Here is a 25,323-nt window from a genome sequence, read left to right as displayed (position 1 = left end):
ATATAGGCTTTCTCTCCCATGTTCTTCACTTCCTTCTCAGTCCTCACTAGCACAGTCTTTAGCATCCATGTTTCTACTAAGAACTACTCAAGGCAATATAGGCTTTTCCGATCATTATCTAAAATTCTTCCAGCCTCTGTCCATTGCCCAATCCCAAAGGCATGCCAACACTTTCAGGAATATGTTAATAGCCACACCCTACTTCTAAGTACCAAAATCTGTATTACTCTTAATTGCTGCCATAACAAATTACCACCAATTTAGTGGTTTAAAACAACACAAATGTATTTTCTTCCAGTTATGTCAGTGAGAAGTGTGACATGGGTCTCACTGGCTAAAGTAATTCCTTTCTGGGAGCTGGAAAGGACAAGCTATTTCCTTGTCTTTTCAGCTCCCAGAGGTCACCCATATTCCTTGGTCCCTTCTTCCATCTTCAAAGCCTGCAACATGACATATTTCTGATGATTCTTCCATAGTCACATCTTCCTTTCTCCACAGCCAGGAAAAGTTTTCCACTCTTTAAGGCCTACAAGATTAGATTGCACCCACCCCATAACCCAGGATCATCTCCCCATTTCAAGGTCTCTAGCTTAATTGTATCTGTAAAGTCCCTTTTGTCATGTAAGATAGCAGATTACAGGTCCAGGGATTAGGAGGTAGACATCTTAGGGAGGTCATCCTTCTGTCTACCACAGTATTACAAATAATAACAGAAATAGTAACAATGACAAAATTAAAACTCTGGCATTAAAAACATATTTGTAATACCAAAAGCAAGTAAATTCTTATTTATTCTTACTTCTTTTCCTCTTGGGTTTTCCCAAAGTAGAGTTGTTTGCAATATCCACAGTATCTGGAAAATAACAAGTGGTGGTGAGGAAACAGAAATTAATAAATAAAAGTTATAGATTTTAGGACAATGTATACTACAGAAGGCTTGAGTTTATAAAGATGTTTGGATAATCATTCCTCTTTTTCTTCTAGGGGAACCAAAAACCCACTGAACTGAGAACTAGGAGTCTAGGATGGGCCCTGGGTCTTCTATCAAAAATACGTGTTGGGCTAAGAAGAGTAGACCTGCAGTCTTTCCTCCTGACAATTAAGTAGCGGGATTAGTTGTCTTTTGAGTGTGGCCTTTCTAAGTTGTAGCAAAGTGACACTATTATCTACCAGCAGAAGTTCACTGGGGTATCCTGGGCTTCATGGAAGATTGGGTGTAACTTAATATACTAATGCAATACACAAGATAAGTGCCATTGCAAAGAGTATACTTCTATGACCTCATCTATGTCTAATCAACAGAGTCCATCCTCTTAAATAGTACTTTATAACGATCTCTTGCCTCCCTGCAGTTCCCCAAAGGCTCAGGTCAAGAAAATGCGGAGAATAGAATTCTGGACAGACTGGAGCACCTACCTCCACCCTACTGGGGGTCTGTGGGGCCCACTGAGCCACCCCCATCCCACGGCCCTCAGACAGCCTTACCCATTGTGCCACACGCTTGATCACTTTCCGTCCTTGCTTCTGGGCTTCCTGGCACCTCTTCTGAGAAACACATGACACAGGAACACTTCTCATTTTCATTTGCTGATTGCTCTGCTCCTGGGCCAAAATTGTGATTCATGAAGACTTTCAGTTTGACCCAGTGACTCTATTTTCTGCACCCTTGTTGCTCCCCCTTCTTTACTTTTTCCTCTGAAGTCTTCTCCTTTCACTGCTCCTCCTTATATTTGACTCTTCCTTTAAGTCTATTTTTTCTCCTCCTTTTTCTCTTTATCAGAACTCTGTTTCTGTTTTCATTACTTTTAAGTCATAATTACCTGGTACATTATCATATAGCAGGCTAGAAGCAAGCTCTTCTGATTCTCCTTCTTCATTCATTGGGTGATTTTCTAGTTCACTAGACACTAATGAGAAACAAGAAAATTATTGTCCAAGGATCCTGAGACAATGACCACAGAAGAGTTTCCAGTGCTGCTATACTGCACACTGATATTCTGAGCTAAGATGAACTGTTCTCTGGAAAAAAATATACCTGCTCCAATAATCACATTTGACACATAACAGAGCCACGCTGTCCCCATGTTATGCACCTCATCCTCCTTTTCTCTACTTTTATTTTTGTACTTGTAGTCCTGAGAATAAAGCAAGGAAACTCTTATCATTCCAGAAAATACTACTGTTCTTTGACAATAGTGAAAAGCAACTATTTAAACTCATCCCAATTGGCCATTGACTACTTATATCACCAGTCACATTTCTGAAAGCGAGCCCATTACTGGCAGTTCTACATATCTGAAGCCCAGCCAGTCAGCAACACCCCCTCCACAAAGCCTGCATTGATGGCCAAATGCTAAATTACTCATAAACACTCCTGTTTCTGAAGGTCTGGAGTCCCTACACAATATGCTTCCTAAAACTCTATATAAAACTGCAGTTTCCTTTTCTATAGAGACTGTGTCTTACAAGCACAGGGCCTCCTCCCACTAGGTGCCTTGCTTAGCTAGGAATAAATCAGCTTTTAGTTTCAGATTATGAGTAGTAGCCTAGCCCTTCAAAAATTGGAGTTCCTGCCGAGATTATCTTGAAGATTCTTGCTGGGGAGTGACCTGTGGGACCCTTGGATCCACAAGCATGAATCTCAGGCCACTGTGTCCAGCTCAGGTCATTTTTCTGACCTACTGCCAAGTGAATCTTTCTCAACAACAACTCGAACTCTGACTTGTCTCACTGGGCTCCTAGTTCTGAATTTATCTTATTTAAACATGGGTATACAATTAGATACAATTAGATATTTTCAGTTGGAAGTACACCACTTAGCAAACATTATCTCAATTAATGTGCTTATTTACTTATTTCACTACTTCATCTACTGTTACCTTTCTTTTGTCTTTTTTTTTTTTTTAGACAGAGTTTCGCTCTTGTCGCCCAGGCTGGAGTGCAACCGTGTAATCTCGGCTCACTGCAACCTCTGCCTCCCGGGTTCAAGAGATTCTCCTGTCTAAGCCTCCCAAAGTAGCTGGGATTACAGGTGCCTGCCACCACGCCTGGCTAATTTTTGTAATTTTAGTAGAGAGGGGGTTTCTCCATGTTGGCCAGGCTGGTCTTGAACTCCTGACCTCAGGTGATCCACTCATCTCGGCCTCCCAAAGTGCTGGGATTATAGGCATGAGCCACCACACCCGGCCTCTTCTGTCTATTTTTAAAAAGTCTTATCTCTGCCAGGCATGGTGGCTCATGCCTGTAATAGGTCATATTACAGGCAGATGGCTTGAGCTCAGGAATTCTAGACTATCCTGGGCAACATAGCATAACCCCACCAAAAAAAAAAAAAAAGTCTTATTTCATGTGTGCTTGTTCCTGATTTTCCTGTGCTTTCTGAATGTTAGAAGATAGTGATCCAAAGCAAACAGCTGGTGGCCAAAGTCTGATAAGTCCTCAATTCAAGCCAGCCCCTAAAACTAATGGATGTGGGTCCATTAGACAGTAGCCAAACTGTGCAAAGATGTTTGGTCACATTTTATCTTGGGTCCCTCATCAAAACCTTCATGAGGGCACCTAGTGTCTTGCCAATTTGTGAAAGAAAATCATTTTGTTTAGTATGTAATCTGGAGTCAACTACAATCATGTAATTAATCATATGTCCCCTTTTCAGTTTCTGCTTCATTCATGTGGAACACACCATTCACACTTATACTGAAATATAGTGGCCTCTTTGCTGTTTGTCACGGGATTGTCTTTGCCAAAGCCATAATCTCCCCGACAAAATGTTCACTTCCTCTGTATACTTTCATCATGATTCTAACTCTTGTACTTTTCTTAATAACTGGCAAAATTTTCCCTAAAATGACTCTGGCTTACAATGGGGAGGTTTTGTCATGTCCAAAGTAAGTAACACATTTGACAAGTAGGTCTATAAAAGAAGAGAAAAAAAATCACTGAATGTTTCCACATCTCAACCAGTAATCTATTACTTTCAGACCATTATCTGAGGAACACTGTTTTCAACAAAACCTCTATAAATGTAATAGGTAGGGATCTGTTCTGCAAATAGAACTACCAGATTAAAGGTTCAGAAGAAGGACTAATTTTAGAAGTCCTGGAAAATTCTCTGACACATGATCTATGTATAGTTGACCTGACCATTAGTATACCTACACTACGGATGATTTGAGGTCTGAAAGCAATAAACAAAATAGGTATACCTCACTTCCCTGTACCTCCTAACCAGATTACTACAATCTCTTCAGTCTCACCTAAAGCCAAAATTTTTAATATATTTATGTTCTGCTTTGTTTAATGTCTCATTTGATAAAGATAAATATTATTTGCTTGGGAAAATCAGTGGCTCATCTGGACAGTTATTTTCTAGGAATTTCCTTGACGATAGGCAGAAATCTAAGATGGCCCCCAAATATTTCTTTCCCTAATCCCGAGGACTGTGAACATAATGAGATATTACTTCCATAATTACCTTATGTGATTTGGCAGAGCTGTCCTTAAGAGAGACTAATAGAGTGGATCTGGTTTAACCTTATGAGCGTTTTAAGAGCAGGGAGTTTTCTCTAGCCAGCAGCAGAAGAGGAAGTCAGAGGTTCAAAGTGTGAGAAGGATTCCACACAAGATTGCTGGCTTCAAGATGGAGGGGCAATATATTAAGGAATATGTTTGGCTTCCAGGAGCTGAGAGTGGTCCGTGACCAACAACCAGCAACAAAGCTGTGACCTCGGTTCAACAACCATGAGGAACTGGATTATGTCAACAACCTGGGTGAGCTCGATTGCAAGATTCTCAGAGCCTTCAGCCAAGACTTCAGCTGGGCTGACATCTTAATTTCAGCCTAAGGAGACTCTAAGCAGAGAACTAAGTTGAGCCCACCCACACTTCCGCTGGCAGGACTGTGAGATAGCAAGTGGGTATTGCAGTAAGCCATTACGTTTGTGGTTATTTGTCATGCAGCAATGAAAAACGAACACAACCATCTTCTCCCAAGTTTTAAATACGGCCTAAGGGATACAAAGCTCATACCTGCATCTTCTCTGATCTGATGCATAGGTCACTTCTATTATACTCTATAGATCTAGACATTTCTTAATCTATTCATTGAGGTGGGCAAAAATGGACACAAAACTTCTAAGGAAAAACTCCAAGTTTGTAAAACAAACAAAATGAAACAAAACAAAAACTAGGCTATTTTCTCAGACATAATCTATTGGCTGAGGAAATAATATTATATAAAGAAATGTTACAATGTCTTCAAAGTTTCCCAAGACCAATGACTAAAGGAAAGATAAGTGGATTTCTAGGATTAACTGAGTCTTGAAGACAATGGGGGTCAATCTTTTCTGAAATACCAGGCCTCCCTACATTTGACCCAAATATCTTGGGGCCATTCTCATGGAACACAGAAATGGAACAGATCTTCATGATTTTAAAATACTCCTTCATCAGTCACCCACACTGAATCTTCTATTATCACATTATCAGGAGACAGATCTCCTGTCTCCCTTTCTCCTTTATCATAATCCTTTTCTTTTATACGTACATAAAAAATAGGCCATGGTTCGTGACCAGCCTAGGGAACATGACCCTCTGAAGGAAGCAGACTGCACCTGCAGGACCCAGGAGACCCCCCCCCTAAAACTGAGAGTGCCCCAACTGCAGAAGTGGGAAAAGGAGACCCTCCTCTCCCGAACACACACCCCCACTGGAGAAGCTGAAGGTCTGTTTGTGGGAGAAGTTTCCGACTTTACCTGGAGCTGAGTCAATCTGAAGAGATGAGGGAAATACAGGTGTAGGGGAAGCAGCGGAAAGGGCCTGGGAGCTGGCTGGGTCCCCTAGCAGACCATTCCTCCCTGGCACCACAGGGACCCAATGGGAGAGGAGCAGGGGGTAAAACTACACAGGGAGAAGCCAATCTCTAGCTGAACTTTGTAACAATTTGAACAGGGTGAGAAGCCTCCTGGACAGAACTCTTGTGAGGGCGCAAATCCGGTGTGCAGACTCCACAGGTGGGGAAGAACCAAGCCTTTTTCTTCTGCAGCTGGGAGGCAGATAGCCTGCGGCAGGTTTGCAAGCCTGGAAATGGTCTGGGGGCTGTTGGGGCGGGGCATGGTGGGAGTGAGTCTGGCACTTTGGTTTGCATGGGAGCTGGGTGAGACCTGTGACTGCCAGCTTTCCCCCATTTCCCTGACAACCTGCATGACTCAGCAGAGGCAGCCATAATCCTCCCAGGTACACAACTCCAGTGACATGGGAATCTCACCCCCATGCCCCACAGCAGCTGCAGCAAGACATGTCCAAGGAGAGTCTTAGCTCAGACATGCCTAGCCCCTCCCCCACCTGACGGCTCTTCCTTATCCACCCTGGCAGCTGAAGACAAAGGGCATATAACCTTAGGAATTCTAGGGCCCGCCCATCACCAGTTCCTCCCCATAATACCACAGCTGATGCTCTCTGGAAAGTGCCACCTCCTGGCAAGAGGCCAACCAGCACAAATATAGAACATTAAACCACCAAAGGAGTCCATTGCACCCCCTTCACCTCCAGGAGAACAGGCACTGGTATCCACAGCTGAGAGACCCATAGATGGTTCACATCACAGGACTCTGTGCAGACAACCCCAAGTACCAGCCTGGAGCCTGGTAGACTCACTGGGTCACTAGACCCAGAAAAGAGACAACAATTACTGCAGTTTGGCTCACAGGAAGCCACATCCATAGAAAAAGGAGGAGAGTAGTACATCAAGGGAACATCCTATAAGACAAAAGAATCTGAACAACAACCTTCAGCCCTAGACCCTCCCTCTGGCAGAGCCTACCCAAATGAGAAGGAACCAGAAAACCAACCCTGGTAATATGACAAAACAAGGCTCTTTAACACACTCCAAAAATCACACTAGTTCACCAGCAATGGATCCGAACCAAGAAGAAATCCCTGATTTACCCAAAAAAGAATTCAGGAGGGTAGTTATTAAGCTAATCAGGGAGGGACCAGAGAAAGGCAAAGCCCAATGCAAGGAAATCCAAAATATGATACAAGAAATGAAGGGAGAAATATTCAAGCAAATAGATAGCTTAAAGAAAATCAATAAAAAATTCAGGAAACTTTGGACACACTTTTGGAAATGTGAAATGCTCTGGAAAACCTCAGCAATAGAATTGAAAAAGTAGAAGAAAGAAATTCAGAGCTCAAAGACAAGGTCTTTGAATTAACCCAATCCAACAAAGATAAAGTAAAAAGAATAAGAAAATATGAACAAAGCCTCCAAGAAGTCTGGGATTATGTTAAATGACCAAACCTAAGAATAATCAGTGTTCCTGAGGAAGAAGAGAATTCTAAAAGCTTGGAAAACATATTTGGGGGAATAATTGAAGAAAACTTCCCTGGCCTTGCTAGAGACCTAGACATCCAAATACAAGAAGCACAAAGAACACCAGGGAAATTCATCATAAAAAGATCTTCGCCTAGGCACATTGTCATCAGGTTAACCAAATTTAAGATGAAGGAAAGAATCTTTAGAGCTGTGAGACAGAAGCACCAGGTAACCTCCAAAGGAGAACCTATCAGATTAACAGCAGATTTCTCGGCAGAAACCATATAAGACAGAAGGGACTGGGGCCCTATCTTCAGCCTCTTCAAACAAAACAATTATCAGACAAGACTTTTGTATCCAGCAAAACTAAGCATCATATACGAAGGAAAGATACAGTCTTTTTCAGACAAACAAATGCTGAGAGAATTCGCCATTACCAAGCCACCACTACAAGAACTGCTAAAAGGAGCTCTCAATATTGAAACAAATCCTAGAAACACATCAAAACGGAACCTCTTTAAAGCATAAATCACACAGGACCTATAAAACAAAAATAAAATACAAGTTAAAAAATAAAAACAAAAACAAAGTACACAGGCAACAAAAAGCACAATGAATGCAATGGTACCTCACATTTTAATACTAACATTGAATGTAAATGGCCTAAATGCTCCACTTAAAAGATACAGAACCACAGAACCGATAAGAACTCACCAACCATCTGCTGCCTTCAGGAGACTCACCTAGCACATAAGGACTCGCATAAACTTAAAGTAAAGGGGTGGAAAAAGGCATTTCTTGCAAAAGGACACCAAAAGCAAGCAGGGGTAGCTATTCTTATATTAGACAAAACAAACTTTAAGGCAACAGCTGTTAAAAGAGACACAGAGGGACATTATACAATGGTAAAAAGCCTTGTACAACAGGAAAATACGACAATTCTAAACATATATGCACCTAACATTGGAGCTCCCAAATTTATAAAACAATTACTAATAGACCTAAGAAATGAGATAGACAGCAACACAATAATAGTGGAGAACTTCAATACTCCACTGACAGCTCTAGACAGGTCATCAAGAAAGAAAGTCAACAATGAAACAATGGATTTAAACTATACCTTGGAACAAATGGATTTAACAGATATATATAGAACATTTCATCCAACAACCACAGAATATACATTCTATTTAACAGTGCATGGAACTTTCTCCAAGATAGATCATATGATAGGCCATAAAACGAGCCTCAATAAATTTAAGAAAATCGGAATTACATCAAGCACTCTCTCAGACCACAGTAGAATAAAACTGGAAATCAACTCCAAAAGGCACCTCCAAAACCATGCAAATACATGAAAATTAAATAACCTGCTCCTGAATGAGCATTGGGTCAAAAACGAAATCAAGATAGAAATTAAAAAATTATTCAAGCTGAATGACAATAATTCTTCAAACTGAATGACAATCAAAACCTCTGGGATACAGCAAAGGTGGTGCTAAGAGTAAAGTTCATAGCCCTAAACACCTACATCAGAAAGACTGAAAGAGCACAAACTGACAATCTAAGGTCACATCTGCAGGAACTAGAGAAACAAGAACAAACCAAAACCAAACCCAAACCCAGCAGAAGAAAGGAAATAACAAAGATCAGAGCAGAACTAAATGAAATTGAAATAAAAAAAATACAAACGATAAATGAAACAAAAGCTGGTTCTTCGAAAAGGTAAATAAAATGGATAGACCATTGGCAAGATTAACCAAGAGGAGAGAAAACCCGAATAACGTCACTGAGAAATGAAACAGGAAATACTACAACTGACACCAGTGAAATACAAAAGATCATTCAAGGCTACTATGAATATCTTTATGTACATAAACTAGAAAACACAGAAGAGATGGATAAATTCCTGGAAAAATACAACCCTCCTAGTGTAAATCGGGAAGAATTAGATACCTTGAACAGACCAGTAACAAGCACAAGACTGAAATGGTAATTTAAACATTACCAACAAAAAAAAGTTCAGGATCAGACGGATTCACAGCAGAATTCTACCAGACAGTCAAAGAATTGGTACCAATCCTTTTGACACTATTCCACAAGATAGAGAAAGAAGGAACCCTCCCTAATTCATTCTGTGAAGCCAGCATCACCCTAATACCAACACCAGGAAAGGACATAACCAAAAAAGAAAACTACAGACTGACATCCTTGATGAACATAGATGCTAAAATCCTTAACAAAATACTTGCCAACTGAATCCAACAACATATCAAAAAGATAATCCACGACGATCAAGTAGGTTTCATACCAGGGATGCAGGGATGGCTTAACATACGCAAGTCAATAAATATGATACACCACATAAACAGAATTAAAAACAAAAATCACATGATCATTTCAATAGATGCAGAAAAAGCATTCAACAAAATCCAGCATCTCCTTATGATTAAAACTCTAAGCAAAATCAGCATACAAGAGACATACCTTAATGTAATAAACGCCACCTATGACAAACCCATAGCCAACATAATACTGAATGGGGAAATGTTGAAAGCTTTCCCTCTGAGAACTGAAACAAGACAAGGATGCCCACTCTCGCCACTCCTCTTCAACATAGTACTGGAAGTCCTAGCCAGAGCAATCAGACAAGAGAAAGAAATAAAGAGCATCCAAATTGGTAAATAGGAAGTCAAACTGTCACTGTTTGCTGATGATATGACTGTATACCTTGAAAACCCTAAGGACTCCCCCAGAAAGCTCCTAGAACTGATAAAAGAATTCAGCGAACTTTCTGGATACAAGATTAATGTACACAAATCAGTAGCTTTTCTATATACCAACAGTGACCAAGCAGAGAATCAAATCAAGAACTCAACCCCTTTTACAATAGCTGCAAAACAACAACAACAACAACAAAAACTTAGGAATACACCTAACCAGGGAGTCGAAAGACCTCTACAAGGAAAACTACAAAACATTGCTGAAAGAAATCATAGACAACCTGAACAAATGAAAATACATCCCATGCTTCATGGATGGGTAGAATCAATATTGTGAAAATAATCATACTGCCAAAAGCAATCACAAATTCAATGCAATCCCCATCAAAATACCACCATCTTCTTCACAGAATTAGAAAAAACAACTCCAAAATTCATATGGAACCAAAAAGGAGCCCACAAAGCCAAAGCAAGACTAAGCAAAAAGAACAAATCTGGAGGCATCACACGACATGATTTCAAACTATACTATAAGGCCATAGTCACCAAAACAGAGTGGTACTGGTACAAAAATAGACATAGACCAATGAAACAGAATAGAGAACCCAGAAGTAAACCCAAATACTTACAGCCAACTGATCTTTGACAAAGCAAACAAACCATAAAGTGGGGAAAGGACACCCTATTCAACAAATGGTGCTCGGATAATTGGCAAGCCACATGTAGGAGAATGAAACTGGATCCTCATCTCTCACCTTATACAAAAACCAACTCAAGATGGATCAAGGACTTAAATCTAAGGCCTGAAACTATAAAAATTCTGGAAGATAACATCAGAAAAACCCTTCTAAACATTGGCTTAGGCAAGGCTTTCATGACCAAGAACCCAAAAGCAAATGAAAGAAAAACAAAGATAAATAGCTGGGACTTAATTAAACCTAAGAGCTTTTGCACAGCAAAAGGAACAGTCAGCGGAGTAAACAGACAACCCACAGAGTGGGAGAAAATCTTCACAATCTATACATCTGACAAAAGACTAATATCCAGAATCTACAATGAACTTAAACAAATCAGTAAGAAAAAAAACAAACAATCCCATCAAAAAGTGGGCTAAGGACATGAATAGACAGTTCATAAAAGAAGATGTACAAACGGCCAATGAACATATGAAAAAATTGCTCAACATCACCAATGATCAGGGAAATGCAAATCAAAACCACAATGCGATACCACCTCACTCCTGTAAGAATGGCCATAATCAAAAAATCAAAAACAGTAGATGCTGGCATGGATGCAGTGAATAGGGAACACTTCTACACTGCTGATGGGAATGTAAACTAGTACAGCTGCTATGGAAAACAGTGTGGAGATTCCTTAAAGAACTAAAAATAGAACTACCATTTGATCCAGCAATCCCACTACTGGGTATCTATCCAGAGGAAAAGAAGTCATTATTCGAAAAAGATACTTGCACATGCATGTTTATAGCAGTAAAATTCACAACTGCAAAATTGTGGAACCAACCCAAATGCCCACCAATTAACAAGTGGATAAACTGTGGTATATATGTATGTATGTGGTGTGTGTATATATATATATATATATATGATGGAATACTACGCAGCCATAAAAAGGAATGAATTAACAGCATTTGCAGTGACCTGGATGAGATTGGAGACTATTTTTTTGGGGGGATGGAGTCTTGTTCTGTCACCCAGGCTGGAGTGCAGTGGTGTGATCTCAGCTCATTACCACCTCCATCTCCCGGGTTCAAGCAATTCTCCTGCCTCAGCCCCCGCTGGTAGCTGGGATTACAGGCACACACTACCATGCCTGACTAATTTTTGTATTTTTTTTTTTAGCGGAGGCGGGGTTTTGCCATGTTGGCCAGGTTGGTCTCAAACTCCTGACCTCAGGTGATCCATCCATCTCAGCCTCCCAAAGTGCTGGGATTACAGGCGTGAGCCACCATGCCCGGCTTGGAGACTATCATCCTAAGTGAAGTAACTCAGGAAAGGAAAACCAAACATTGTATGTTCTCACTGATATGTGGGAGCTAAGCTATGAGGACGCAAAGGTGTAAGAATGATGCAATGGACTTTGGGGACTTGGAGGGAAGAGTGGGAGGGGTGCGAGGGATAGAAGACTACAAATATGGTGCAGCGTATACTGCTCAGGTGATGGGTGCACCAAAATCTCACAAATCACCACTAAAGAACTTACCCATGTAACCAGATACAACCTGTACCCCAATAACTTACGGAAAAATAAAAATAAATAAATAAATAAACAAACAGGCCATGCTCTAGGGGTATCACTTCAAAACGTGACAGACATCAAAGAGCCATTGCTAGTAGCCACATCTCATCCTAGTTGCCTCAAAGCAATTGCAGGTGACTGCATTAGTCCATGGTTCTGGAGATTTTGTACTTGGATCAACTTTAACTCTGTTCCCGTTTAGAAAAAAAAAAAGTGCAGCTTGCTGCACTCATTTAACTTTACGTAAACACATTCTTTGAGGCTGAAGCAAACATGATTGATTTTCAATGTGAAAATAAAATATAGAAACTGTTCTTGGAGTTATTTCCAAACAGAACCAATATCAGAATCATCTATTTTAAAAATATATGATTCATCAAATGAATCTTCGGCCAACAATTGTTCAGTAACAATGTTAACAGCACATGTGGGAAAGCCACGTTTTCCAGGATTTGACATTTTCAGTGATCAACAATTACTGTGTTTTGTAAATGGAAATACCACTACTAAAACCAGAATGCTATAATTAGAAGAATGTCTTTTGTTTCCAAAGTCAATATATTAGAGTGGTGTGAAAATAATAATAAAAGCAAGATATTTCATGGCAAATTTACTTGGGATAAACGCTGCAGCCACAAGGGTGGCTGGTGAGTATTCTTGGAGCAAAAGGGAATAAATAGGATAGTATTGCAAGCAGCACAATTCTGTTGCTAATTAAAAACTTTCAACAGTTGTGTGCCATTCCATTAACGTATTGTAAAACATCATTACTTTTTCTTATGTCATCCTTTGCAAGAATAACACTCTAAGTCTAGCAACTCTATAACTCCTACTCAGTGAAGGGGAATCCTAGGATTTTGTTTCCAGGGTTCTTCCAGAAAAGACACCTTGGATGGGGAAAATACTTGATGGTGCCTCCTGCAGCTTTAGATGAGAGATTTCCTAAAGGGGAAACTGATAATTGAAAGTTGCTACACTTCTAGGAAAACTCATTATTGTTTGGCCATATGGTCAATAACAACCAGAATCATCCCAATTAATCAACAATAGCTTCTGGACAGTACACAGGCCTCTGAAAGCCAGCCAACCATTGACTTCCCCATGCTTCTGAAAGTCAGACAGTCAGTAACAGCCACACTCCAGTGACCCTGCTTTCACTAAAGGTCAGCTAACCACTAACAAATCTCACTTCTGAAGGCCGCCAGTCACCAAGATCCACACTTCCACAAACGTTCTCTGTTCAGAGAAACTGACCCACAAGCACAACTATCCCTTAATTGAACAATAAATTCAGCCTTTTGTTTGATATTAAGTGGTGGCCCCTTATTTTTTCTTTTTTTCTTCTGAGATGGAATCTTGCTCTGTCACCAGGCTGGAGTGCAGTGATGTGATCTCAGCTGACTGCAACCTCCACATCCCGGATTCAAGCAACTCTCTTGTTTCAGCCTCCCGAGTAGCTGGGACTACAGGTGTGCTCGACCACAACCAGCTAATTTTTGTATTTTTAGTAGAGATGGGGTTTTACCATGTTGGCCTGGCTGGCCTTGAACTCCTGACCTCAAGTGATCCACCTGCCTTGGCCTCCCAAATTGCTGGGATTACAGGGGTGACCCACCGCACCCAGCCTAAGTGATAGCCCCTTCTACTAGTGATATCTTTTTATTACTCTATGACGGCATCTATGGTTCTTTTCGGCTTTCTGGACTTTCTCTTCTTAACATCTCCTTTCCCTTACTGTCTCTTCCTCCTTCAGTGATGTGCTACATATACTTTTCATATTGCCTCTCTGTTTCTCTTTTCTGGCTCTATTTTTCTGGATATCTCCTATCTCGTATCATAGATTACATTCAAGTATTTTCCAACTCTTGATAATGTTTCCTTATCTCTCCCTAATCTTTCTTTATTTGTTAGATAAAAGTCTCTTTCCATTGAACCCTGGTAGAGTCTCTTGGATTCCTAAAAACCCTTTGGGCATCCACATTGGACTCAGACTATGGGACCCCACCCCAACCCATGCCCACCTGATAGAACTGAAAGCCTGTAAGGAGTCATCCAGGACACTGGTCTCTGCTCTTTCTTTTTTCTTGGGTCTTATCAAACACCCGTGACACATGCACTTCTGTGTTTCTGGCTCCTTAAAACAGCAATAACAGCACCTTCCCTATCTAAGTCTTGAGGTTTTTGTGAGTAAAATTATAACACCTATCAGAGTACTCTGAAAAACCACTGCATGATCCAATGACATAATGGAAAGTACTGGTCAAAAATACCATTTAGTCTCATAAATAGTTGATCTAAGTTCTGCCAATTAGATGGTAGAATACCATTACACTGAAGGCTTTGTCAAGTTTGTGAAAAAATCATAAAAAAGTATCTACCAGCAGAGGAATGATACCCTTTTTTATTTCCATAGAGGGAGTGAGAATAGAAATTTTTTTTATTATACTTTAAGTTTTAGGGTACATGTGCACAACGTGCAAGTTTGTTACATATGTATACATGTGCTGTGTTGGTGTGCTGCACCCATTAACTCATCATTTACATTAGGTATATCTCCTAATGCTATCCCTCCCCACTCCCCCACCCCACAATAGGCCCTGGTGTGTGATATCCCCCTTCCTGTGTCCAAGTGTTCTCATTGTTCAATTCCCACCTATGAGTGAGAACATGCAGTGTTTGGTTTTTTGTCCTTGTGATAGTTTGCTGAGAATGATGGTTTCCAGCTTCATCCATGTCCCTACAAAGGACATGAACTCATCATTTTTTATGGCTGCATAGTATTCCATGGTGTATATGTGCCACATTTTCTTAATCCAGTCTATCATTGTTGGACATTTGGGTTGGTTCCAAGTCTTTGCTATTGTGAATAGTGCCGCAATAAACATACGTGTGCATGTGTCTTTATAGCAGCATGATTTATAATCCTTTGGGTATATACCCAGTAATGGGATGGCTGGGTCAAATGGTATTTCTAGTTCTAGATCCCTGAGGAATCGCCACACTGACTTCCACAATGGTTGAACTAGTTTACAGTCCCACCAACAGTGTAAAATTGTTCCTGAGAATAGAAATTTTATATGAATTCAAATAATAGTATTGATAGCTAGAAAAAATAAAGGCAAAAGAGCATTGCTTCTTCCTACCATATTTCTGACCTTTATTTCTTCACCTATAAAATAGGATTACTCAGTTTGCCTGCCCCCATCTTAAGGTTTTGTGAGGGTATCAGGAGATCTTATTTGGTAAAATATTTTAATACTGTAGTATTGAAAGGCATGAGAATATAAAGGAGGGAACACATTGCCTTGCCTTGGCATATTTTGACTACCACTTCACTGTCTGAACACATATGTTCAAAGAATAAATCCCATTCTGTTAAACATGGACTTCTGTATAAAGATTCCTCCCTGCATTTCCCAAAAGATTCATGTACAGAAAATGTGAAAAATCTCAGGATTAATTAGATCCTTTCACTGTGAGGTATATGCAGAGGAAAGTCAATCAGGAAACACGAGCTCCAAATTCAACCTCCTGACACTCTGTAGCCCAGGGCCAGAAATCGCCCCCTTCCTTACCTGACCCACGTCTTGCTAGGGAGCTAGAGGCTTCCTGGGGCTCTTCTCCATCACACATTTCCGAACAGTCATCACTGCCCTCTGCAGAAAGGAAGGAAATCCCTCAGAGGTCTCAGTATACAACCAACAAAAAATCATGAAGAGAAAACTTAGTGAAGATGTGGAAAGCTGAAGTATCTCCCAGGTAGGGCTGTCCCCCACCCAGGTCCTCCTGGTCTGCCCGGTGGGTTCACCCGGCCTGTAGGTGGACACACTCCAGTTGCTGCCACCAAGGCTGAGAACCATCCATCAGCTCACTTGCTGCCTGGACTCCTAATTCTCTCTCCTTCTCCCCCTCCCCCTTTCCACATTAGACTCAGGCCTCTGCCCTGCTTTCCTGCTGCCAGTGGCTCCAGGTGCTTCTCTTTGTTTCCATGCATTTCTGCCCCCCTTCTCTGTTTCTATCCTTTTCTCTTGCACCCTTGACTCTGCTCTTTACTAGCTTTCCCCATCTTGTTTATTTCCTTGTCACCCCCTTTTTCATACTGGGTATCAGGAAAGGCATTCCTGGGATAGTGGAAATGAACCAGATAAGGAAGGGGATCAGGAGCAGAGTGGGCCAAGGCAACAACACATAGTACAGGGGAAATGTGGCTCAAGGGCCCACATATAAAAGAAAGATCAGATCATTGCAGCTCCTGAAATGATTGATGCCATTAGTAGAGATGAGACAGATGATATGGGCTGGGGCCCCATGAAGGGTGGAAGCCACAGAAATCCATAGGAAGGATAACTCTTCTAATCCTGTGCAACAAAGATCACCACATCTAAGGGGAAAGGAAGATGATCTGATAGATATCTTGCAAATAACAATTGTGCTAAAGCAGAAAAAATGAGTCTGATGAGTAGAAGAGCAAACAGGACATTCATCCCTTTACTGAGACAGCAAACCCTGGAGAAAGAGGAGTTTCTAAGTTCAGGGGAGGTGCTGGTTTCCACTGTGAAGTGTTCAGTTCCTGAAAGACATTGCAATAAAGAAGGTCCCAAGATAAAAGTCTTCAGGCACACAGATGGAAGAGCTTGGAAGGGAGGCCTGCCTAACAGACAGATATTAAATGCTTGACAATGATTCCACTACCTGAGCAGATGAGGCTGCGGGGAGAGAATTCTTACCCTCTGAGTATGCTTCTGTGTCACTCTCTACCTAGAAGGACCTTAATCAGAAAACTCACTATTGACAGAGGTGCCGTTTGCTGGATGCTGCTGCTGTCTAGTAACTCTGACTTCAGCTCTACAGGCCCTCAACCCGCTCCTTTCCTCCGACATAGTTTGCACTCTTCATGGGTACTTTAATTATTTTGATCTCTTTCTCTGCATAGTTTAATCTGTGCTTCCTTCCAACATTGTTGTCATTTGTATTTGCCTCCATTTGTATAATTTTCTCTTAACTTTTCTCTCTGCCTCTTATTTCTTATCGAGATTATCCTCTTTCTACTTTGTCTTTCACTTTCTCCTTTTCTGTCTCTGTTTCTTTGGGTTTTACCTTAACCTCTTAGATGCCTGTAAAATGTCCATGATTTTATATATTTTCCTCACTCTCAAAGTTCTCTTCTCCCAGGTTGGAAAAGTTCTTCCGTTTACGCAGGGGCTGTAAAACTGCATACGCTTTGCTTGTCAGCTCCATCCCAAGGGTCTTCCACATGACTTTTCTCAATTGCAAGCATTCAATCATTCACAAAACTTACATCTGTGTTCCTGATACTTCTGAAAGTAGGCTGAAAACAATCTCCCTGCCTCAATTACCATAACCTGCTGATATTTCGGTTTCATGTGTTTTTAATAACATCACCCAGGAACTTCTTCTCTGGTGCCCCCAGCCTACCTCTAGCATATTCTGTCTCCCTACATGCTCCATGCAGGGATATGGTCTCCACTCAGGGGCTCACCTTAGCTTGATCCTTTGTCTCTCACAATTTACAAAAAAGCCCAACAGAAAATTGACATAATTCCATCTGTATGTATGCGAATGTGAAGAAGAGAAGGGTAGGATGGGAGAAAGGGAAGCTTTTTTCCCATGCCAACTAGAAAACAAAGATGTACTCAAATACCTAAAAATGTACATCATAATTACCTTCTCCTTCACCTGGTAGTAGACCGAGCTTCTTCTCTGGTTCTCCTTCATTAGTGACTTGGGGAGTCTTTAGATCAAAGGTCTCTGCAGAGAAACAAGAAACTGACAGACCACAGAGGGTGACTTGGACACAGACCTCAGTGCATTCATGCCATCCAAGATGGGAAAATGCTAAGAGCCACCCCTGTCTTGTTCCGCCTTTTCTCCATCTTGTTACATCTCCTCTTTCTCCTTCTCTCTAATTCTCAGTGTCCTCCTCAGTTCTGCCTCCACATAGTTCCCTCCTAGCTGAGCAGCGCTTGGATTGTCTGATCTTCTCTCCAACTGGCCTCTCCTGCCTCCTGTTTCTATGTCTTTTTTCTTTTTTAGTGATATTGTATCTCTTTTCTATTATTTCTTTAGCTCTTATTCTAGATCCATCCTATCCCATAGAGCAGGCTCTATTTCCATGCTGTGTTTCCATGATCTCCCTTCCCTCCCGGTAGCATTTTTCTTTTCCTTAAAGCCTTACATTGATCCCTGGTTCACTCCTCAGGGAACCTGCAGAACTCATTGGGCTTCTTTCTATTCTGACCCTGTGACCTGGCCCTGAACCCCCAGCTGACTTTGCACAACTATCACCCAGTGACACATCCAGGACACTGGGGCCCACTCTTCCTTTTCTACTTTGCCTTTGCGATAATATCCTGCTTGCATTTCTGTGCTTTATTTCTCAGTGTAAAATAGACGTTTAGCTGTTTGCATACAGATGTTTAAGATTTTGTGAGGGTAAAAGGAGCTCTTGTGCAACCCAGTAATCTGATAGAGACTGTCAGAAACCTTGCCCACCTGGTCTCCCACCCCATGTTGGCACTCTCATTTTCACGCTTGACACATGTCTCTGCTTCTTCTGTTTCTACCTCTGTCTCTTGCCGCTGGACTCTCTTGGTACTTCTCCTTGTCTTGGTTTCTTTTTCTGGGACTGCTCCTGCCTCCCTCATTTCCCTCTTGCATCCCTGGTCCTGTGCTTTATGTCCTTGCCCCACTCTATGCCTATTAAGGCACATGAAGGTATACACTTATATCTTCATACACCTTCATAGAGTGCTACTCTATGAAGGCAACTGTCCTCTTTGGCTCTGTGGACTTTCTCTTCCAAACATCTCTCCCTGAATATCTGTCTCTTTCTCCTTCAGTGATATGCTACATCTACTACGCACATTCTATCTCTGTTTATCTTTCCTGGCTCTATTTTTCTGGATATCTCCTATCTCGTATCACGGATTATATTTACATACTTTCTAACTCTCAATAATTTTTCCACTCCTCTCCTTAAGCTTGCTTTACTTGTTAATAAAAGTCTCTTTCCATTAAACCCAGGTAGAGTCTCTCAGATTCCTAAAAACCCTTTGGGCATCCACATTGGACTCAGTCTATGGGACCCCACCCTAACCCATGCCCGCCTCACAGAACTGAAAGCCTGTAAGGAGTCATCCAGGACACTGGTCTCCGCATTTCCATCCTTCTTGGGTCTTAACAAACACCGGTGTCACATGTACGTCTGTGTTTCTGGCTCCTCAAAACAACAATAACAGCACTTTCCCTGCCTAAATCTTGAGGTTTCTGAGGGTAAAAATGTAACACTTATCGGAGTCCTCTAAAAACATACTGCATGATCCAATAACATAATGAAGAGTATTGGTCAAAAATAGCATTTAGTCTCATAAAGAGTTCATCTGAATTCTGTCAATTAGAGGGTAGGATACCATTTCTTTGAAGGCTTTGTCAAGTTTGTAATAAAATGATAAAAAGTATCTACCAGCAGAGGGATGATAAGCTTTTTCATTCCCATAGAAAAAGTGAGTGAGAATAGAATTTTAAATTCAAGTAATACTATTGATAGTGAAGAAAAATAAAGGCACAGAGCATTTTTTCCTCCTAGCATATTCTGACCTTTATTTCTTCATCTGTAAAATAGGATTACCCAGTTTGTCTGCCCCCATCTTAAGGTTTTGTGAGGGTATCAGGAGATCTTATTCAGTAAAATATTTTAATGCTTCAGTATTAATAGGCATGAGAATATGAAGGAGAGAACACATTGCCTTGCCTTGACATAATCCAACTACCACGTGATTATCTAAACACATATGTTCAAACAATAAAACCCATTCCGTTAAACACAGACTTCTATATCAAGATTCCTCCCTGCATTTCTCAAATATCCATGTATAGAAAATGTGAAAAATCTCAGATTTAATTGCATTCTTTCACTGTGAAGTATACTTGGAGGAAAGACAATCAGGAAACACAAGCTCCAAATTCAACCTCCTGACACTCTGCAGCCCAGGGCCAGAAATCCTCCCCTTCTTTACCTGACCCACATCTTGCTAGGGAGCTAGAGGCTTCCTGGGGCTCTTCTCCATCACACATTTCTGAACAGTCATCACTGCCCTCTGCAGAAAGAAAAGAAATCCCTCAAGAAATTATGAAGAGAAAACTTAGTGAAGACGTGGGAAGCTGAAGTATCTCCTAGGTGGGGCTGTCCGTCACCCAGGCCCTCCTGGCCTGTAGGTGGGTTCTGTAGGTGGGTTCACCTGGCCTGTAAGTGGATGCACTCCAGTTGCTGTCACCAAGGCTGAGAACCATCCATCAGCTCACTTGCTGCCTGGACTCCTAATTCTCTCTCTTTCTCCCCCTCCCCCTTTCCTATGCACATTTCTTCTGCCTTTGCCCTGCTTTCCTGCTGCCAGTGGCTCCAGGTGCTTCTCTTTGTTTCCATGTGTTTCTGCTCCATTCTCTGCTCCTGCCTTTTTCTCTTGCACCCCTGACTCTGCTTTTTATTGGCTTTCCCCATCTCATTTATTTCCTTGTCACCCCCTTTCTCATACTGGGCATCAGGAAAGGCATCCCTGGGATGGTGGAAATGAACCAGGTAAGGAAAGGGATCAGGAGCAGAGTGGGCCAAGGCAACAACACAGAGTACAGGGGAAATGTGGCTCAAGGGCCCACATATAAAAGAAAGATCAGATCATTGCAGCTCCTGAAACAATTGATGCCATTAGTAGAGATGAGACAGATGATATGGGCTGGGGCCCCATGAAGGGTGGAAGCCACAGAAATCCACAGGAAGGATAACTCATCTAATCCTGTGCAACAAAGATCACCGCGTCTAAGGGGAAAAGAAAATGATCTGATTGACATCTTGCAATTGCCAATTGTGCTAAAGCAGAGAACAATTGTGCTAAAGCAGAGAAAAAGAGTCTGATGAGTAGAAGAGCAAACAGGATATTCATCCCTTTACTGACAGAGTAAACCCTGAAGAAAGGGGAGTTTCTAGGTTCGGAGGAGGTGTTGGTTTCCCTTTTGGATGTGTGTAGTTCCTGAAAGACATTGCGACGGGCAGGGTCCTGGGATAAATATCTTCAGGCACATGGATGGAAGAGCTTGGAAAGCAGGTCTGCATCGCAGACATGTACATGAGAATCATTCCACTACCTGAGCAGATGAGACTGGGGAAAGAGTACTCTTACTTTCTGAGTATGCTTCCGTGCCACTCTCTACCTAGGGGGACCTGGATTGGAAAACTCACTATTGATAGAGGTGCCCTTTGCTGGGAGCTGCTTCTATCTAGTGACTGACTTCAGCTCCATAGGCCCTCGACCTGCTCCTTTCCTTGGACAACAGTTTTCACTCTTTATGGGTTCTTTAATTATTTTGATCTGTTTCTTTCTCTGCATAATTTCTTCTGTGCTTCCTTCCCATATTGCTGTTGTTATTGTATTTGCTACCATTTGTACAATTTTCTCTAATTTTTCTCCTTGAGGTTATCACCTTTCTATGTGTCTTCTACTTTCTCCTTTTCTGTTTCTTTGGGTTTTATCTTATGCTCCTAGATGCTGGTAAAATGTCCCTTATTTTATATATTTTCCTCATTCTCAAAGTTATCTTCTTCCAGGTTGGAAAAGATCTTCTGTTCTCGCAGGGGCTATAGCACCACAGGTCCTTCCCTTGTCAGCACCATCCCGAGGGTCTCCTGCATGACTTTCCTCAGTTGCAAGCCTTCGGTCTTTCACAAAACATGTCTGTGCTCCAGATCCTTCTGGAAGTAGGCTGAAAACATTCTCCCCTGCGTCAGTTGCCATAATCTGCTGTTATTTAGGTTTAATGTGTGTTTAATAACATCACCCACGCACTTCTCTGGCGCCCCAGCCTACCTCTGGTATATTCGTTCTCCCTACGTTCCCCATGCAGAAATATGGTCCCCACTCAGGGGCTCAGCTCACCTTGATCCTTTGTCTCTCTCACAGTTTTCAAAAAGGCACAACAGAAAATTGACATAATTCCATCTGTATGTATGCGAATGTGAAGAAGGGAAGGGTAGGATGGGAGAAAGGGAAACTTTTTTTCCATGCCAACTAGAAAACAAAGATGTACTCAAATATTTAAAAACTTAAATCATAATTACCTTCTCCTTCACCTGGTAGTAGACAGAGCCCATTCTCTGGTTCTCCTTCATTAGTGACTTGGGGAGTTTTTAGATCAAAGGTCTCTGCAGATAAACAAGAAATTGACAGACCACAGAGGGTGACTTGGACACAGGCCTCAGTGTGTTCATGCCATCCAAGATGGGCAAATGCTGAGAGCCACCCCTGTCTAGTTCCGCCTTTTCTCCACCTTGTTGCAGCTCCTCTTTCTCCTTCTCTGTAATTCTCAGTGTGCTCCTCACAGTTCTGCCTCCACATAGTTCCCTCCTAGCTGGGCAGCACTTGGATTGTCTGGTCTTCTCTCCAACTGGCTTCTCTTGTCTCCTGTTTCTATGTCTTTTTTCTTTTTCAGTGATACCATATCCCTTTTCTATTATTTCTTTAGCTCTTATTCTAGATCCCTCTCCTATTCCAAAGGGCAGGCTCTATTTCCATGCTGTGTTTCCATGATTTCCCTTCCCTCCCATTAGCATTTTTTTTCCTTAAAGCCTTACATTGATCCCTGGTCCACTCCTCCGGGAACCTGCAGAACTCCTTGGGCTTCTTTCTATTCTGACCCTGTGACCCGGCCCTGAACCCCCAGCTGGCCTTGCACAACCATCACCCAGTGACACATCCAGGACACTGGGGCCCACTCTTCCTTTTCTACTTTGCCTTTGTGATAATATCCTGCTTGCATTTCTGTGCTTTATTTCTCAGTCTGTAAGATAGACATATAGCTGTTTGCATATCGATGTTAAAGATTTTGTGAGGGTAAAAGGAGCTCTTGTGCAATCCAGTAATCTGATAGAGACTGTCAGAAACCTTGCCCACCTGGTCTCCCACCCCATGTTGGCACTCTCATTTTCACCCTTGACACATGTCTCTGCTTCTTCTGTTCCTACCTTTGTCTCTTCCCTCTGGACTCTCTTGGTACTTCTCCTTGTCTTGGTTTCTTTTTCTGGGACTGTTCCTGCCTTCCTCCTCTCCCTGTTTCTCCCCTGGCGCTGTGCTGTATGTCCTTGCCGCATCTGTCATCCCGTTGCTTTCTAGAACTAGGGATCAAAAAAGGCATCTCTGAGAGTGTATGTAATTTCCATATGATTTCACTAGATTAGTGAGCATGACGGAGATTGTGGTGAAACAAGATGACTTTTCCAAGCACAGGGCTAAGCCTTTAGGAAAGCTCAGATGAGAAAGAGTCATCAGAAAATGACAATGACTAGAAAATTTGTATATAAACCTTGAAGTAATTGCAGGAGAGGCAGACATGAAGCTGGAGCCCTGGGGGAAAAAATAGATTTAATCCTTATGACCCCAAGTAGTTATTGATTTAAAGTAGAAATGTAAGATAAGCCAACTTCAATTTTTGAAAGAGTTGTTTGAGTTGGAAAGAATGGATGTGAGAGGTACAAGATCAGAGGAAAGATGTGAGTCTAGAGGCTGTTGCTCCAGTCCAAGAGAGAGATCTTACCAGAGTTGTTGTGTTGGGGTGGAAGGAAATGGACAGGTGAGATATGTAGAACTCACTAAAAGTCTACTGGATGGTTGATGGGGTGTTTAAGTTGAGGGAGGTGGGGAGAGTCATGAGTGGCTCCTAGGTTTCTGCTTCAAGAATGGAGTAATAGTGTTTCATCCTGAGATAGGGAACACTGGGAGAGGAGTCAGATCTGTGTCAGGAAAGATGGTATGTACTCTTGGAGGTGTCTTGTATTGAGGTTCCTGAAAAACATCCAAATGGAGAGGTCTTTCAAATATCTTCATGAATGTATTCAGGTACTCAGATGAATGAACTTAGAAGATAAATCTGGACATATCTGTTTTGAAATCATTAAGTTATAGATGGGAGAGACATGAAAGCCTCAGGGGGAGGTCGACTGCCTCTGAGGACATTACAGGTGCCATTTTGGTAGCTTGGGGACACCATAATGTGAAAACTCGCTGCTAACATGTCTCATTCTTGGGCCAGAAGTTATTCCTGTCTAGTGAATCTTCCCTCCAGCCCTACAATGTCCCATATTGTTCCCTATCTCTTGCAAGCAGTTTTCACTCTCTGCTAACTTCACTTATTCTCCTTTCTCTTTTTCTCTGTGTACAACTTTCGTGTCTCTCCTCCACTGTCTCTGTCTTCGAGCATTTTTCTTCTCTCTGTTCCTCTCACAGTATTTTCTCCACCTTTTAATTCCTGTGCCATATTTAATAATCAAGCTTATCTCCTTTCTTCCATGGTGCTCATTTCCATGCCTCTCTCTGTTCTCTCTAATTAGCTTTCTGTTCCTAATTTTTCAATCCAAAATTTAAATCTAAAAATTTAAATTTCAGTCTTTCTGTATATTCTGTCTTATTTTTCTCCCATAGTATCAAAGGTCTTATCTTTTGCCATTAACAAAGGGGCAGGGACCCTTCCCTTTGTGAAGTTCATTTCAACAGTCTTTCACTGAGTTTTCTATATTGCAATATACTCATTATATCCATGCTGTTGGCATAACCTCGAGAAAATAAGTTGAAAATTATCTCCCCTTCCTTATAACCCAATGTGGTAATATTACCCAAATGTTACCCAACGTGGTAATATTTGGATCCCACAACTATTTAGGTAAAACTGGCAATCACTCAGATCTCTCTTTATTTAACGATTCAAACTATATTTTTCTTTCTCTCTCTCTTTCCCTATGTCCTATATGCAGGAAAGCCCCAACCAGTCTGAGCTCATCCTTCTTTTGCTACTTGTGTCTCTTAAGGAAAGCAGGAAGAAGCTGGACATAGACTGTCTCTGTCTGTATGTGGGGAGGGATGCATGGATTGATGGATGGCTGGATGGATGGATGAACAGATGAATATACGGATGGATGGATGGATATATGGATGGATGGATGAATGGATGGATGGATGGATATAT

The 25,323-nt window shown here is 41.5% G+C and overlaps 1 protein-coding gene across 3 annotated transcripts in view; it reads right to left on the bottom strand.

Annotated features, from left to right (window-relative positions):
* The window catches only part of SP140 (SP140 nuclear body protein), an 87,369-nt gene that overhangs the window by 41,741 nt on the left and 20,305 nt on the right, over positions 1–25,323 (bottom strand). Inside the window, exons 8-15 of one of the 3 annotated variants that reach the window (XM_034955335.3) lie at positions 23,330–23,479; positions 22,427–22,510; positions 20,334–20,414; positions 17,983–18,084; positions 15,873–15,953; positions 1,821–1,907; positions 1,486–1,602; positions 800–853 (exon numbers count right to left, since the gene is read on the bottom strand). In XM_034955335.3, coding sequence (XP_034811226.2) covers positions 800–853; positions 1,486–1,602; positions 1,821–1,907; positions 15,873–15,953; positions 17,983–18,084; positions 20,334–20,414; positions 22,427–22,510; positions 23,330–23,479 — 756 coding nt within the window. The remainder of the gene's footprint in view (positions 1–799; positions 854–1,485; positions 1,603–1,820; positions 1,908–15,872; positions 15,954–17,982; positions 18,085–20,333; positions 20,415–22,426; positions 22,511–23,329; positions 23,480–25,323) is intronic. The other 2 variants (XM_034955336.3, XM_034955337.3) reach the window with 2 other exon arrangements.

Source organism: Pan paniscus, chromosome 13, assembly GCF_029289425.2.
Source record: "Pan paniscus chromosome 13, NHGRI_mPanPan1-v2.0_pri, whole genome shotgun sequence".
NCBI lineage: Eukaryota > Metazoa > Chordata > Mammalia > Primates > Hominidae > Pan > Pan paniscus.
The sequence above is the reverse complement of the archived record's forward strand: the minus strand, read 5'-3'. Positions and strand labels throughout refer to the sequence as shown.